Source organism: Coffea arabica, chromosome 3c (genome assembly GCF_036785885.1).
Source record: "Coffea arabica cultivar ET-39 chromosome 3c, Coffea Arabica ET-39 HiFi, whole genome shotgun sequence".
Classification (NCBI taxonomy): domain Eukaryota; kingdom Viridiplantae; phylum Streptophyta; class Magnoliopsida; order Gentianales; family Rubiaceae; genus Coffea; species Coffea arabica.
In genome coordinates, this window is record NC_092314.1 from 10,771,815 (window position 1) to 10,786,688 (window position 14,874).

Sequence of the window (14,874 nt, forward strand, 5' to 3'; positions counted from 1 at the left end):
TAGTTTTTGTGACGTTTTTTATTGCTTTTATATCCTGCTTATAGATTTGGTAGCTAAAATCTATAATACCCAAATAGTAGTTTTTACTGATACTAATTATTCTTTATAATCAATTTCTGTAATCAAATTTTATAAAATCTAAAGCAATCGAAAAAACAAGACCTTAATAGGTATCGACTTCATTGTCACTTGGCTCAACAACAATGAGTGAATCATATTATGTTTTCGTCAAAGAGACGTTTGCCACTGCAGAGAATGAGCATCTTTTGAAGCATGTACTACTCGCTCTTTGATGCACTGCCATAACGCTAAGATGGGCTTTCCGCCATACAATACTCAGGACACGATTGAGTCATTTTACCCACACAGCTAGCATGCCCACAGAACTTAATGATAGACCTGCTTGGCCTATTCGGAACCACTTTATTTTGTTTCCGTGTCTCGTGTCGGCACAAAGTATGCAAATCAGTGGTCAAAGCTGTCAGTGTCGTTAGGAAGGAATTTGCGGTTTCGAGGCTAGCTGCAAGTCAAAGTTCTGGGTGTCAAACGATTCTCATAAATTGCAGAAAATGACTCTCAACAGCATAGTGACTTTAGTCCATTGAGGGCTTAATTCGTATTTGTCGGATACTGCTATTTTTACTCTTTTCCAATCAAACTACCCGTGGAAAATAATTCCAAGTCTCAATAGGATATCCATGGAAATTTGGGAGGATCGGAATGGATTTGAAAATTATGGGATTTAAGGTCAACGATGCCCAGTTAAATATGAGAATAGGACCCAACTTATTTGCTCTCTATACCATTTTTTTTTTTTTTTTTTGTCTTTTATTTAGCTCTCTCTCTATCTTTTTTCCTTTTATTTTCATTTCTTAGAAAATCATTAACGAAATACGTTGAAGTTTCTTATTAAGGGCTAGTTGTGAACATAAGAAATATCAAAGAAGGATTTGAAAATCAAACGTTCAATAACCTAAAACACATGAAAAGTTTCGGTTTTAAGTCTAAACAAGAAACAATGGTAGCCATAAGTTCAATCAAAGTACTATTTGTGAATAGCTTGTTGGGCATGTTAAATCAAACCTAAAAATAGACGTTTCTAGTTTAGTAGAAGTATTTTAGTTAAGGTAAGTATTTAGTAATTTATTAGAGTCAAATTATAGTAGTTTTAATATATAGGATTTGGTATTTTATAATTAGGTAATTCATTATAGTTGTCAAAACTTATTTACCAAATCATCTAGTCTATAAATAGGAAATCTTATTATTGTCATCAGTTGAAAAATGTGAAATTCAATAGGCTTGTTATTATAGTGTGCAATTAATATATTGAGTGTGTTTGGATTGTAAGTTATTTGTCCAAATATATTTGCTTACATCACCATTACAATTTCCAATACACCTTTTTATCTTCCCAATTACCTTTTTATCTCACATACATCACATCACAAAAAGTGCTACAGTAAAAATATCTCAAATAACTTACAATCCAAACACACTAATTATTATTAGCATTAATCCTCTTCTCCTACGCGTACTCTTATGTGTGTAAATTGCTTTCTCATATACATTGATTTTATGAAATTTATCTCTTATAGATTTTTGATGGAATTTTCTTTAATTCTACATTGCCATTGGCGGACCCAGAGGTCGAATTTAGGGAAGCAAGACTAGCAGAGATGCATGCTTAAGGGGGCACTCTAATGTTTTTGGAAAAAAACTTGTAAGTAAAGTTTAACTCTAATATTTTTGTTGAAAAAAAAAACTTGTAAGTAAAGATATATATTTGGATAGGTTCCGGTCCAAACCAACTTGCTAGCTCTTGAGGTTTAAATAAGTGGCCGCATGGTGTAAATAAATTTAGATAGGATGTAAATAAGTAGGATTGTGGTGGGGGGAGGAGGAGAGGTAAGGTAGGAGTGTAAATAGAAAAAAAGTAGGATTGTGGTGTAAAAAATAAAAGGGAATTTCACCATTTTGATCCCCAAACTTTTTCACTAAAATCAATTTCATTCTTCATGATTTATTTTAATTAATTTAGTCTTCAAACTATTTTTTCACTTTCAATGTGGGACAATTGTGCCCACCACATTTACTTTTGCAGCTGCGATGTTGAGTCACCAGCGCCCTTTTTTTTATCTTTTTCTTCGTCAGACTCAACTAGCAATGACACATCATCTAGACTCGTCCCCTCAAAAATGGGTTGGATATTGGCGTTCACAAGGTCCAGTTTTTGCTGAACATTTTTGGAATTTTCTTTCTTTTTTTTTTTTGGAATTTATTGTTATGGTAATAATTATTAGAATAAAGTTTCAAAATTTAATTTTTTTTCACATTTTGACGGTGACTGACGGGTATTTTACATACGTACAAGTTAAAAAACCGAATTACACCCGTTCACTGCAAGTATACAGGTCAACTAGTAGTTTAGGGTATATATCGGGTCGATCCCACAGGGAAGAGTAAACAATTACCGGTATTACTAAAGCTTCTCTATTATTTAGACTATCAATGAATTATAAGAAATTTAACCTACTGAAATTATACAAAATAACAAATAAAAGCTCCTTAGGTTGTGGTATCCCTAACTACTCATGCAAGTGCTACATTTGGATCATTGAATACTACATTTAGGCTAGTTATGGTGTAATTTCCTTAAACATGTGAAACCTACTTTCGTAATGAATCAACTATACTCATAACTAATCCATACCTATTTTCATGGTTATGAAATTAGCTACAAGTTCATTTCTTCAATGAAATTACATGAAATGAATCACTAAAAACCACATAAGTGCACCTCTACTTTCGTGAGTGTACTCCCTATGTTTAGCACTTCTTGAACTAGTGTTAAATCTCAATTTTCATTGCAGAAACAACACCTTAGATAATCACAATTAATGGTACCAGATTAATCATGATTTAAGAAGCCAAAGTGCTAAATAACTTGCTCAAATCATAGCAATCAAATAACCAAATAATAAACACTAACAATCATAGAAAGTTCAACCAAACCCAAGGCTTAAACTTTAAAAACACATATTACACACGAAATCCAGAACTTGTATATTAACTAAACTTGGAATCAAATACAAAAGATAAAGAGTTTGGAAGGAATACAACCCTTGTCACATGAGCTTTCTTCCTTGCCTTCTTCATCCTCCATCTTCATCCTAATCTAGATAATAAACAAGAATGGTTGAACTATACTACTCTATACTAAGCTAAACTAATACTAGGAAGATGAAAGAGCTACATTTCTGCAGACTCCAATCTTCTCCCGTATGTCTCTCTATCTCTCTTCTTGGATCCTCTCTCTTGCAATGAATTTGGCTATTTAATGATGAAAGGTGGTCAAGAAATGAAGCTTTACACTTTCTCCTTACAGCTGGTAATGTCTCTCACATGTCTAGCATCACATGTGAGTTGGTGGAGGTGAAATTGAGTTTTACGCGTATAAAGTAGCCTTTTCTGACCAGTGATCCGAGCTGCTACAGTGCCTCGGATCCGTATGGATCCGAGCTCGGATCCACTAACCCAGAAACAGCCGAGGGTTCGGATGAATAGTGGATCCGAGTGTGGATCACTTGCTCTGTTTTTGGCCCAACTTCAACCGATCTTTTCTTGATGTTAGAGGCTGAACCAGCTCATGTGTAAAACACGAAAGTTGTAGCCTTTTGAGTTATCGTTCCAATGCATCAAGAATCACCTCATTTGGATCTGTGTAGGCTGAGATATGACTGAAATACCCTTGTCTGCTCATTGCCCTGTTTCAGCTTTGACCAACAGAAATTAGCTAATGTAATTCAGCTTTTTGATTTTGAAAACCTTCAAACTGGATTCGGATGTCTTCACCAAAGTTGTAGATCTATCTCTTATCTTCAAATGGGTTCAAGAATCATCCCAATCCGATCATTGTAACTCAAGTTATAGCCGAAATACGAAAATGTGTCAAAACTGTCAAAATACACAAAATCCAAGTAAAAAGTGATAAAAACCTCATTTAATCACTTAAAAGCATTTTTCACCAATTATAGCCAAAATGATTCATATTCTTCCAATAATATAATCAAAGTGACTAAAAATAATATAAAATGTCATACAATTATTACGTAAATTAGTCACTTATCAGTGACTTTCTCTTCTGTTTGCTATAATGTACATGTAAAAATTGTTGTGCGTTTTTTAGTGGGAAAACTAAACTTGGGCATGTGTCAGTGTCCTACAATCAATTCAATGCCTGAATTCCAAGGACACTTGGATAATTGCTCAAGTTCAAGGAATTATTTATTGGGGGAAATATTACGCTACATTTTACACATTTCATGAGGTTGAGCATAATTTTCATACGGGACTAAATTTATAAAAATAACACATTCCCAAGGGAAATGGAGTTCATACCTACGATTGAAGGTGAAAAATTAGTTTGAGGATTAAATTGGTTTAAATGAATTATTATTTTTTAAAATGAATTAGTTTGAGGACACTGAAAGCACTGTGCACTCGTCTTGCCCACAGAGTGTCCTCCTTAGCAAAAACATTCTAATGATTGACTGAGTCGACTAACCAAAAACAACAGTATTATCCTTCCAATAAATTATGCAAACTAAAAGAAATGAAAATTTTCACTTTAAGAAAATATAGCAAACCTAATATTTGCCTTATAATTATAGAATTTTGTTAACTTTAATATATTGTTATTATTATTATTATTCAGCCTGAAGCCATAACTGAAAGTGATATATACGAAGACAAAGATTAATTGAACATGAATAATAAGGGACCTAATACACAGTTCTAAATGTTAAAGATCAAAATAGGATCACTGATTAAAGTTGAAGTACTGTTGGAGTCATTTACCCGAACCATTATTTTGCCCTCTAAAATTGTCATGGACAAGCGTTAATCCGAGGCTGAAATTCATTGTAATCTACCTTTCATTTATACTTGAGAATAGCACAATGTTCAATCTGTCACCCTCATTGTCAACTAGTCAAAATTAGATTTCAGGCATTTGTGCAATGGTTTGAGAGAGAGAGAGAGAGAGAGGTCGTGAAACAAAGTGAGGGTCTGTATGGCATCACTATGTATGGCTAGACTAAATATTGGACGGATACATACCTAAGTGAGGGTCTTTTTGAAAATAAAGAAAAAAAAAGGAGCAATTTGATAATAATTTACTGATTTACAGATAAAACCAACCAAAAACTAGCGTTGACTTTGTTGTCAATTTGAGATACTAAAATTACTCTTTTTTTTGTGGAAACTTGCAAAATTGACTTCGTATTGCATGAAAAGATTTTGCCATCACCTCAAAAGTGCTCAAAAAAGAGACACAAAATCACAAACTCATATACTTGTATTGAACTAGATAGCCAGCAAGTACATGGAGTGCATATTACATGATCACTGATCCAGCACTTATTTGAGATCACATTACAAAGTACATACTATTATAGTAAGCCTGTTTAAGCATTCATGATTAATCATGACATAGCTAGAAGCTGGCTTGATTAGTTCTGAGGCTGAGCATCTGCAGCCTCACCAGGATGTCCACCATGGCCGCCACCGCCATGTCCGCCGTGTCCATAACCACCATGTCCATAACCACCATGGCCGCCACCGCCATGTCCATAACCACCATGGCCGCCACCCCCGTACCCTCCATGTCCTCCTCCGTAGCCACCTCCATGGCCTCCTCCGTAGCCTCCTCCGTGGCCTCCTCCGTAGCCACCTCCATGGTACTTGGCTTCTCCTTCCTCATTTGTTTCAACTGTCTTGGCTGCAATAAAGATAAATAGGGTATGTGCGTTAGTTACTGTAATCGCAATTTTGAAAATGTAAAGTTTGGACCAAGTTGTGTACATGCTTTTAGCAAAACACATCGTAATCCTTTTGAAAATTTGCCTTTTAACGTGTGTGTCAAATTATTACTTTACAGATATCTTTAAAATGGCTAATTACTTTACAGATATCTTTATCATAGTTTCTGAATGTTAATAAATATAAAGATTTATTAACAGTATGTTCAAAATGAGAATCTTAAATCCATATTTTATTCTTGAATCTTAAATCTTAAAATATAGTTTTACTCTAAAAATACAGGAAAAGTAATCCAGTCACAAACGACTATACTCCAACTCCCACGTTTGGAAAGGATTGACACTTAGAATCCAGTAACTGAAAGTAGAGGTGTATTCAATCTTTTTAACCACAGCTCAGCCATGCTTCTTAGTACTCCGACACTTCACATGTACAACAAAAATCCTTTTTTTTTTTTTTAAGGACAACAAAAATCTATCTGAAACGTAAAACGCCGTGGTCCTAAATACTGAATTAAAATATGGCGCATATAAATTAGAAAGAGAAAAATGACGAAATGTGAATTGAAGAATAAATGTCTTACAATTGTCAACTGACTTGGCAGCCACCTCTGAGGTAATCATTAGAACTACAGCCATGGAAATGAAAAAGAAAAGAAGTGTCTTGGAACCCATTTTTGCTCAAGGAAAATTTATGTATTGAAGACTGATTTTGAGAAGGATGAGGAAGCTGGTGCAGATTGATCTCTATTTATAGGAAAACCTATGCCACATTCCCATCGAAAGGGTCCCGGAGTCGACCCACCAATGTAGTAGGTGTTGAAGAGGCAGTTGTCGTGCTAGGTCGAAAGTCCATATAACCGTAAACAAATACAAAGATGTACGGAGAAGCATTTGTTCTAATTTCTACAAAGGTCTTTGAGGCATATAGACTTCGAGCACCATGGAGAAGATAAGGTTCATGTCTCCCATATTCAACAGTATGTCCCAGCATGGTTGATAATTTGGACTCTGCACCGACGTCGATGGATTATATGTTTTCCAATTTGATTGACGTGTCAAATATTTTATAAGAAGAAAAGAAACAAACACGTCAAACTTTGCAATAGTTCCAAGAGAAGCATAATTAGAATTATGTAACTTTTTATTTACATCACAAGATACAATACTACTATCTTTTATTATGTATGTTAAAAACCTAAAAGTTGTAAATATAAAATAGGGTCAAGTCCTTTTGATCCAACAGATAGATAAGTGACAATTCGTCAAGTTATTATTACATGGTTATGATTACTGCACTGGAAACTCTAGTTTTGGTTTGATTTTAGTTCCGATTCTTTTTCTAGATATGGTTCTAGTTTCTTGCAATTATCATTCTGGATCTTCTCATTGCACTTATATACTTATTGTTTCACCATTGAATATAAGATATAAGATATAAGACTGCAAAGTTGTAAATATAAGATATGTTGTGCCCTAATTTTAATTGCAACACTCCATTCATTCAAATGTAATCAAGATTGTATGGAAGTTTTCTACTACCAAAAGGATTTGGTTCTGTACACGATTGTTTATGCTTTTTATTCTTTAAGTTTTGCCCATACATTAAGCACTTCTAAATAGGGGGAGATTTTAGAGTTCCGTTTAGCTTTCATAATGACCTCAAGCTAAATATATCATTGGATAATGAAATAAGTAATTTTGATTTTTAGATTGTAACAACTTAAATAATTCAAAACATAGACAAATTTCATTCTTGAGATATTCAAATTGAGCGAATAATTCCCCAAAGAGATCATAGAATTTTCCCTAAATATGACTTCTGAGTTAGGTTCTATTGCGTCATTTGCACTCTAAGTTCTTTCCCTTGTCTCGCATTAACACTTTTTCCTAGTTCAAGTGTTCAACATATATGGTTCAATTGCAAGGCAAACTGGTCATACGTAACCGTCAAATACGGTGTACTCAAATATGGGGTAAAATTAAGCAATATTTTTCAGGAAGAAGGTGTAGGAACTCAAGTCATTATTTGGTGTCAAAATTATCAAATTTGGCATTTGGGATAAAAGTTATATACAGTGCCACATAACCAGTGCGCATCAGAAACATATATGCCTGTGTGTGTGAAAGTTACACATTCCAACACTTAATAAAAGTACTCCTCAATTTCTTTTGGAAATTGTTGAATTTGACAGAGCTTTTGCCAGGAAACATATGTACATTCTACTTCATAATGATTTTTTTATTTTATTGATAAAATAGAATAAAAAAGAAATATAAAATTGACAACTTACAATGTGAACATCCTAAGCCAATTTTCTTGACATAACAGCATATGAAGCCTTTTGTTGTCTCACAAGATACAATACTATCATTCATAATGCTATCGCTATCTGGGCATTGCAAGAAGTCAAGACTTACTGCTTCGGGGCGTAAAATGCTGCTTGTCTTATTAGCCATCATTCATCAATGCATTCACAAAGGCTTCACAATGATGAATACTCTAACGAGCAAACATCCATTTGTCGAGAAGGTCATGGTCCATTAACTAAGATTGACATTTCAAGAATTAGATATCTTGAGTTCTCCTTTTTTGTTTTTTAAATTTCGCACCTCCTTTTTTTTTTTAAAAAAAAAAAAAGGATGAGCATCAGTTTGTAATGATTTATCACATTCTCAATCCATTATGCCTTTTTTTTTTGTGTGTAATACTCCAATATCTGATAATCGTGTCGGGTCCTAACTAATCTGAAATCAAATATTATCGAATCCCTTTAGAGAGTGACTCTTCTAGTGTTATTTTTTTCATTCATAAAAGTCGAACCGAGACCTTATTTAGAGTTTGTTCTCGATTGATTATTGCAATTGATTATAGATTCTAATGTTGAAAAATTAGTTTTTGTGACGTTTTCGACTGCTTTTGTATATTAATTATAGATTTAGTAACTAAAATCTATAATATCCAAACATAATTTTTGCTGATTCTAATTATTCTTTATAATCAATTTCTACAATCAAATTTTGTAAAATCTAAAGCAATCAAAAAACAAGACCTTAAAAGATATCGAGTTCATTGTCACTTGGATCAACAACGAGTAAATCACTATGTTTAGATCAGAAGAGAGACGTTTGCCAGAGAATGAGCATCTTTTGAAGCATGTATTTGCTCTTTGATGCACTGCCATAACGCTAAGATGGGCTTTCCACCATACAATACCTCAGGACACGATTGAGTCATTTTACCCACACAGCTAGCATGCCAGCAGCATTTAATGATAGACCTGCTTGGCCTACTCGGAACTACTTATTTTGTCTCCATGCCTCGCGTCGGCATAAACTATGCAAATCAGTGGTCAAAGCTGTCAGTATCGTTAGGAATGAGTTTGCGGTTTCGAGCCTAGCTGCAAGTCACAGTTTTGGGTGTCAAACCATTCTCATAAATTGCAGAAAATGACTCTCAACAGCATAGTGACTTTAGTCCATTGAGGGCTTAATTCGTATTTGTCGGATACTGCTATTTTTACTCTTTTCCAATCAAACTACCCGTGGAAAATAATTCCAAGTCTCAATAGGATATCCATGGAAATTTGGGAGGATCGGAATGGATTTGAAAATTATGGGATTTAAGGTCAATGATGCCCAGTTAAATATGAGAATAGGACCCAACTTATTTGCTCTCTATACCTTTTTTTTTTTTTTGTCTTTTATTTAGCTCTCTCTCTATCTTTTTTCCTTTTATTTTCATTTCTTAGAAAATCATTAACGAAATACGTTGAAGTTTCTTATTAAGGGCTAGTTGTGAACATAAGAAATATCAAAGAAGGATTTGAAAATCAAACGTTCAATAACCTAAAACACATGAAAAGTTTCGGTTTTAAGTCTAAACAAGAAACAATGGTAGCCATAAGTTCAATCAAAGTACTATATATGAATAGCCTGTTGGACATATTAAATCAAACCGAAAAAATAGAAGTTTCTAGCTTAGTAGAAGTATTTTAGTCAAGGCAAGTTCTTAGTAGTTTATTAGAGTCAAATTATAGTAGTTTTAATATATAGGATTTGGTATTTTATTAGGTAATTTATTATGGTTGTCAAAACTTATTTACCAAATCATCTAGTTTAAAAATAGGGAATCTTATTATTGTCGTCAATTGAAAAAAGTGAAATTCGATAGACTTGTTATTATAGTGTGCAATTAATATATTATTATTAGTATTAATCCTCTTCTCCTATACGTACTCTTATGTGTGTCAATTGCTTCTTATATACATTGATTTTATGAAATCTCCTATAGATTTTTGAAGGAATTTTCTTTAGTTCTACGTTGCCATTGGCGGACCCAGAGGTTGGAATTGAGGGAAGCAAGACTAACAGAGATGCATGCTGAAGGAGGCACTCTAATGTTTTTGAAAGAAAACTTGTGAGTAAAGTTTAACTCTAATATTTTTGTAAAAAAAAAACTTGTAAGTAAAGATTAATATTTGGACAGGTTCTAGTCCAAACCAACTTGCTAGCTCTTGAGGTTTAAATAACTGTAAGTATGGTATAAATAAATTTAGATAGGATGTAAATAAGTAGGATTGTGGTGGGGGATGGGGGAGAGAAAAAGTTGAGTTGGAAGGTAAAATAGGAGTATAAATAGAAAGTTTTGAATCCAATATCTCTCACTTACTAAAAAAAAAAAAAAGATTGTGGTGTTAAAAAATAAAAGGAAATTTCACCATTTTGGTCCTCAAACTTTTTCACTAAAATCAATTTCATTCTTCATGGTTTATTTTAACCAATTTAGTCTTCAAACTAATTTTTCACTTCAATGTGGGAATTTTGCAGCTATGGCACCACATTTATGTATTCTGCGTGGCTGGGCAGGGGCAAAACTGTCACGGACAAGGGGCACGGATGGTTGCAAGTGCAACCGTCCCCAACGGTTTTGGCTATTTTCAACAGTGCGTAACTTTGGTTGCACATGGAGTAACTTTGTTTGCACAACGTGTAACTTTAGTACAAAATTTCGTGGGTCCCACACATGGTGTGAAAATCGATGCACAACTTGTGATCTGGATCTCACAATTTGTTGAGACCAAATCATGGCCATTAACAGCTCAGGACCGGTCCTGCCCCGTTTCCAACTGTCACACGGGACTAAACTTCTACCATTAAGAGATTTAGTGTTCATATCCTACTCAAAATGGTGAAAATTCATATCCTTTTTGTTTCTTTATTGATGGCATATTATTTTAGGCTTCACCAAGCAATTATACCACCTCAAAATCTCACCGCAGATCTATCAACTTCTTGAATTCAAAAGCAACATTTCATTTCAATTTCCCTCAAATTTTATCAGATTATTTCTCTTCCTCTACATCAATGGTGTCTTCACTCTCAAGAACTCTTTGCAGTAGACTTCTTCTCACCATCCCCAGATTAATGGCCCCAACTTTCTCTTATTGCTTTAGCTCAAAAAGCTTTTCTTCGGCCGACACCTCCTCAGAGTCGAATGAACCCTCCGCTCTCATTTTAGCGGGGTCCGATGTGTAAGAAGACATGAAAGAAGGATCTTTAACCATAATCATGAGACTAGGAACATTTAAGCGTACCTTATGCCATTGAGTATGTCTCTACTTGAACTTGTGTTGAGACCTTGACTCTCAATTGCTATAGCTCTTGATCTTCCCTCTCCTACTCTCACTTATGTTTGCTATAATGATGGCATAATCTTTGCAAAACTTGTTTAGTGGAGAGAGGGACCAAAAGCCTATTTATAGATGCATAAGTGACCCTTCCCATCATGGATCATTAATAAGGCTCATTCATTCTTCCTTCTTGGTAAGATAAATCTTATCATGAATCACTTGTTTCAAGAATGTATGTACATAGCCTTAATAGTATGTACATTCATTTATGTGAGGATCCATAAATGGTAGGATAAGTTCATTTATCACTTCAGCTAGATTCATGACTTTGGTCATTGAATCTTGTGCTTTATTAATTAGGTACATGACTTTGGTTATAATACCTTGAACCATCCATTCACCTATGTGGGATAGCATTACATTTATGTGGTCATGTAGGCCACATTAAGTGATTATTCCAACATTCTCCCACTTGGACAAATGATCACATTAATATCATAAAACAAGTAAGTATGGCCACCAAAATAATTACATTTATCCTACACAGTGATTGGAATAGATCATGTTGGTCAAGTAATAATGTAATACAACATGACCACATTAAGTGATTATTCCAACATTCTCCCACTTGGACAAATGATCACATTAATATCATAAAACAAGTAAGTATGGCCACCAAAATAATTACATTTATCCTACACAGTGATTGGAATAGATCATGTTGGTCAAGTAATAATGTAATACAATCCCTTCCGTGTATCACAATTTCAATCACTGTATGTAGATAAATCGAATAAGGAAGATACGATGGATTAAAATTGTCAGATCCATTAATGGTCCAAAATTTCCTGTATAATATCTCTATATAATGGGCACAAAAACCCATTTCTTATACAGGAAATAAGTATCACAATCATGTGTTTCAAATTACACAAATTCAAGTTACAATAATTCAGCAAGACCCATAGAACTAGTGTGTTCTTTAAACTCATTCGGCGCCAAAACTTTCGTTAAAGGGTCTACAATCATCATATCCGTTTGAATATGTTCAATGGATACCTTCTGTTGCTGTATTCTTTCACAAACAACATGATACTTCAACTCAATGTGCTTGGACTTACTCGAGCATTTGTTGTTTTTACAAAAGAATACAGCAGCAGAATTATCACAGTAAAGTGTTATTGGTCGAGATATAGAGTTCACGACTTGAATCCTCTCTATAAAATTCCGCAACCAGATAGCCTGAGAAGTAGCCTCATGACATGCGATAAATTCTGCTTCCATTGTAGAAGAAGCAGCTAGCATGAAAACGTATCCAGAAGTGGATTTTATACTATCAAGGCAACCCATAAAATCTGAATCCGAGTACCCGACAATATTAAGATGATCACTGTGCCTGTAGGTAAGCATCTAGCCTTTTGTACCTTGAAGGTATAGCATTACCCTTTTAGCTGCCTTCCAGAAGTGGATTACTCTGATATCTTCCAAGCATTCCGACTGCAAAACTAATATTGGGCCGCGTGCAAGTCTGGACATATATTAAACTACCAACGGCAGAGGCATATGGAACATGGCATGTTTGTTGTCTCTCAATATCATTCTAAGGACATTGATTTTGACTAAACTTGTCTCCTTTAGCAATTGGGGATGGAGTTGCTAAACAATTTTGCATGTGAAATCTTTCAAGAACTTTATTGATATATGTCTGTTGAGATAAACCAAGAATTCTCTTAGTTCTATCTCTATGGATCTCAATGCCAAGTACAAAGGATGCCTCATTCATATCCTTCATCTCAAAGTTCTTGGAAAGATATTCTTTTGTCTCGTGCAATAAACTTAAACTGTTGGTAGCGAGCAAAATGTCATCAACATATAAGATCAAAAATATGAACTTACTCCCACTGACCTTCAGATATATACATTCATCAAACTTATTTTCTTGAAATTCAAAGGTCGTAATGGTATTAGCAAACTTAAGATACCACTGTTGGGAGGCCTGTTTAAGTCCATATATAGATCTTTTAAGCTTACAAACCAATTGCTCATTTCCTTCCTCTTGAAAACCTTCTGGTTGTTGCATGTATATTTCTTCATCTAGATTCCCATTTAAAAAGGATGTTTTTACATCCATTTGATGTAGCTCTAGATCAAAATGTGCTACCAAGGCCATAATGATTCGAAATGAGTCCTTCTTTGATACAGGAGAGAAAGTCTCATTATAATCAATGCCTTCTCTTTGAGTGAATCCTTTTGCCACTAGTCTGGCCTTATAACGGTCAATATTACCTTTAGAGTCTCGTTTAGTTTTGAATACCCATTTACACTGAATGGGTACATGCCCCTTAGGTAATTCAACCAATTCCCAGACCTCATTGGCTTTCATTGATGCTATTTCCTCATTCATAGCATCCAACCATTTATTGGACTCACTACTAATTATGGCTTGTGAAAACGTGCTCGGATCATCAATGCCAGTTTCACCAAGTTCTTGCAAGTATACTAGATAATCATCTGGAATTGCACTTTTCTTGTGTCTTTTGGACCGACGTAAAGTGTATGAATGATCATGAGTATCAATGGGATTTGAAATGCCATGACTTGGCTTATTATGCAGCAAATTAAATTTTTTGTCGCCCTTTTCGATTTCTGTAATAGGCAAATCATTTAATTCCCGAATTTCAGGGACTAATGCCACTTTTCTTATATCATGACTCCCACTAGAATTTTCATTCTCAAGGAACTTAGCAGTATTCGTTTCCATTATTCTATTATAATGATTAGGACAATAGAATCGGTATCCTTTTGACTTTTCAGGATAACTGATAAAGAAGCAACTAACGGTTCTTAAATCCAACTTCCGTTCATGTGGATTGCAAAGTCTTGCTTCAGCAGGACAGCCCCAAATATGTATATGATTTAAACTTGGTTTCCTACCGACCCATAATTCAAAAGGAGTCCTCGCAACAGCTTTAGTTGGGACCCGGTTTAAAAGATACATAGCTGTTTTAATTGCTTCACTCCACAAAAATTCAGGAAGTGTGGTGTCGCTAATCATACTTCGAACCATATCCAGAAGGGTTCGATTTCTTCTCTCAGCCACACCATTCTGCTGAGGTGTTCCTGGCATTGTATATTGAGTTATAATTCCACTTTCTTGAAGGAACCTAGCAAATGGTCCAAGATTCTGACCATTTTCATTATACTTTCCAAAATACTCACCACCTCTATCAGATCTCACTACTTTAATCTTTCTATCTAGTTGATTTTCAACTTCGGCCTTGAATATTTTAAACATACTCAAAGTATCAGATTTTTCTTTAATAAGATAGATATAACCATACCGTGAGAAGTCATCAATAAAAGTGATGAAATATGTTTCTCCACTGATACAAGGAGAAAATGGTCCACAGATATCTGTA

The 14,874-nt window shown here is 34.5% G+C and overlaps 1 protein-coding gene across 2 annotated transcripts in view; it reads right to left on the reverse strand.

Annotated features, from left to right (window-relative positions):
- The window catches only part of LOC113734562 (uncharacterized), a 109,866-nt gene that overhangs the window by 78,027 nt on the left and 16,965 nt on the right, over positions 1-14,874 (reverse strand). Inside the window, exon 4 of one of the 2 annotated variants that reach the window (XM_072082220.1) lies at positions 5,342-5,782. The exons of the other annotated variant lie outside the window; for it this stretch is intronic. Within the exon in view, the coding sequence (XP_071938321.1) occupies positions 5,514-5,782 (269 nt within the window). The 3' untranslated portion in view covers positions 5,342-5,513. Of the gene's footprint in view, positions 1-5,341; positions 5,783-14,874 lie in introns of those variants that run through there. 2 annotated transcript variants of the gene reach the window in all.